This window comes from Lycium barbarum, chromosome 4 (genome assembly GCF_019175385.1).
Source record: "Lycium barbarum isolate Lr01 chromosome 4, ASM1917538v2, whole genome shotgun sequence".
Classification (NCBI taxonomy): Eukaryota; Viridiplantae; Streptophyta; class Magnoliopsida; order Solanales; family Solanaceae; genus Lycium; species Lycium barbarum.
This window is the reverse complement of record NC_083340.1, coordinates 43238342-43241343: the sequence shown is the minus strand read 5'-3', so window position 1 is coordinate 43241343 and position 3002 is coordinate 43238342. Positions and strand designations below refer to the sequence as shown.

Below are 3002 nucleotides of genomic sequence, written 5' to 3'. Positions count from 1 at the left end.
GGTGCAGTTTCTTTTCCCCGCATTTCCAAGTCTTAAATGGCCACATACATGAAATAAAATAGTTTCTTAGACTAAGTTTCATTGGTTGTTTTTTTTTTTTTTTTTTTGTACTCATGCTAACTTCCGAGCTAGTTAAAGGACAAAATTTTTGCTTGTTGTATTGTCATTTCTCAGAATATACCATGTTCTGGAGAAATTTTCATTTTAATTCTGAGTGTTGTTTTGTCACTTTGTTATCTTTTTACTCACAAGAATCCGAAAAGCCGGCCTGTTCGCTAAATGACCCTTCGGAAACATCAAACCTGAGGATATTTCTCTAAGCAAATTACCAAAGACCATAATACCTTTTCAATGTTCACAACTAGAAATCTACTCCACCTAGAGATGTCCGTGTTGAAGTTGATCACATTGGTTGATCAGTGCTGGATATATATGAAGCTATTGCGGCTACTCAAGAAATACTTTTGTTCTATCTTCAAGAAGAAGAAGCAGATGGCGAATGTTGAGAAAGTTGTTGGTGTGAAGAAAGTGAGGCAAAAAGATCCAGATGGATGGGATGTGACGATGCCACTCCCGGGAGACATCATAGAAGCTGTTGCTGAATTACCTGCTGATGATGACTCCTCCTTTGTTCAGGCCAATGCATGGTCAGAGCTAACCTTATTTCTTGGTAAAATTGCTGGTCATTTCATTTGGTTGAAAGTTAGAAGGGAAGAGAGCGCACTTAAACTCAGAGGATATGTCTTAGTTGAAAGACGTCGTTCCAATCTGCAGAAAAGGTTTGTTGTTAGAGCACCATCTGATCACAGACATCTTGCTGTTATAGCTGAATTAACTTCGGCACGTTGCACTGAACTCCAGGGTACAATTCTTCTTTTCCACTACTACACATGTTAAACTGCACTGATAGAATAAAAAACTGTTAACAGCGGAATTATGTTTGATGATGCAGATATGAGCAGAAGAATGGTCAATTCAGGCTCACGCGGGTATAACCAAATGGGATTACAATATGACTGGAAGATAAAGGTGGGTACGTATCTACCAGATTCTCGTTCTACAGTTGTTAGCTCCATCGTTTTCATGCCTCTGGCAAGAGAGTATAGAGTAGAAGCCACAATAGTTCGTACCATGGCCTGGTTTTCAGCAGCAGTATCTTCAGGAATCCCTCTTGTATTCGTCCATATTCAAACCGAGCAAATTAGCAATTTGGTATTCTGTCTACCTCTTGTGATCATGTTTACTTCTATACACTGACAGTTTTTGTATTTTTTACAACATTAGGTCACCTAAAAGATCACTACAGATAACCGTCCATACTAAGGGGATTGGTAACCTAGATAACAAGTGAAACTTCTTTAAGCTGTCAGTGTATATAACTAAATTCCTAATGGGTTTACCCAAACTATCATAATGAACTAATCTTTTTATTCTTCATGCTTTTTTGTGTAAATGAGAGGAGAAACACCAGTGGAAAAGATCTCACTTGGAGTAGGCAACTAGATGGCTATGTTGGTAACCAGTCCGCACAAGGTGTAAGGCTATGGTATCTACCAGGAAGTGGAGAGGTTCCACTTGAATTAACACCTGGACCAGGAGAAACCAGATTTGGAATCGACATTAAACGAACAGATGAAGTAATGGTCATCGTCTTTTCATTTCCGAAAACAGCAAATTAAATAATGTACTCCTACGAAATGAGAAGTTGAATTTTCTCAACTTGTCCTTTTTCTTAAATCTCTTTTCAGGGATTTGTCAGTATTTATTCAATAGCAAAGGGGACAGCTGCAGAACGAGCTGGTTTAGTGCATTTATTTGAGCAGGGAAAACAAAGCAAGCACCATCCAGTGATCTCAAGGCTAGAAGGAAAGAGTCTTTTGCCATCAACTGTTAGCCCAGAAGGTCTAATATACTGCTGTGATCATGCTGATATTAAGGAAACTCTCAACTTAGCAATGGAAAGAAGTGAAAGTATTAGACTGCATATCATGTCTTGGCCTAATCAGACAACTCAAAATACCACACGATCAATTGGCGCTGCAGCTCTTATGCCTCCAAATTGATACCATCAGCTATTCAACACGTAGCATCCAACAACAACTAAGTCTCAATCCCAAACAAGTTGAGGTACTCGGCTATATGAATATTCCTCACTGTACATGTCGATCTATCTATTTAATCTCATCTCAGTCAGCAGTTCAACACCATGTACAGAAATAAATGTCTATTTATAGAAAAAAATTTGACTAATGGAAAGAAGTGAAAGTGTTATGCATATCATGCATGTCTTGGCCTAGTCAGATAACTCAAAAAACTAAACGATCTATTGGCACTCTTATGCCTGCATATTGATAACATCAAGAGTTCAAGTTGACCATGCACAAATAATCTTTTTTTTTTTGTTCGAAAATTTTGTGGAGAAATGGAAATAACCAACTTGAACTTGCTTTAGTACTTGGTAACAGCATTTTAGAAAGAAGAGGATTTGTAGTGCATTGTAGGGGTTGTGTTCTTAAAGCTTCCAAGATCCATAGCACTGTATTTGTACAAATGCATTTGCAGAAGCAAAAGAAAACGTTCTTGTCCACTAATTTAGATGCCATTAAGAACTTCTTAGAATCTGCTAGAAAAGCAAAAGCTGACCTAATCAGAATGGTATCTGGCAGGTCATGAATTCAATAAGTGTTAAATTGAAAGTGTGTCCATTATAATCTTTAAGCGCAACATGAGCCTTAGTGTCTGAATCCTTTTAAGAGCACTAGTACCCAAGAGTGCCTGCAAACGCATGAATTGAAGAAGAATAATTCCTTTTTGCAGCCTTTACTTTTCAGAATCAACATTCATGTGTAGTTTCCCATCCTTACAGTAGTAGCTAATTTTCTTTATTTTATTTAGTTAATTAGTGCTATATATGTGTAGGTAACACACACACACACACACACAAATGCACCCACATATATCGATCGATATTCACAGTTGCATTAACACTTAATAAATCTCCA

The 3002-nt window shown here is 37.5% G+C and overlaps 1 protein-coding gene across 1 annotated transcript; it reads left to right on the top strand.

Moving 5' to 3' along the window:
• The first annotated feature begins 384 nt into the window (after positions 1-384).
• On the top strand, positions 385-2063 carry LOC132637448 (uncharacterized). The gene is made up of 4 exons (XM_060354534.1): positions 385-862; positions 953-1173; positions 1458-1637; positions 1749-2063. Exons 1-4 carry the CDS (start codon positions 385-387, stop codon positions 2061-2063), a joined length of 1194 nt encoding a protein of 397 aa, XP_060210517.1.
• The last annotated feature ends 939 nt before the right edge of the window (positions 2064-3002 follow it).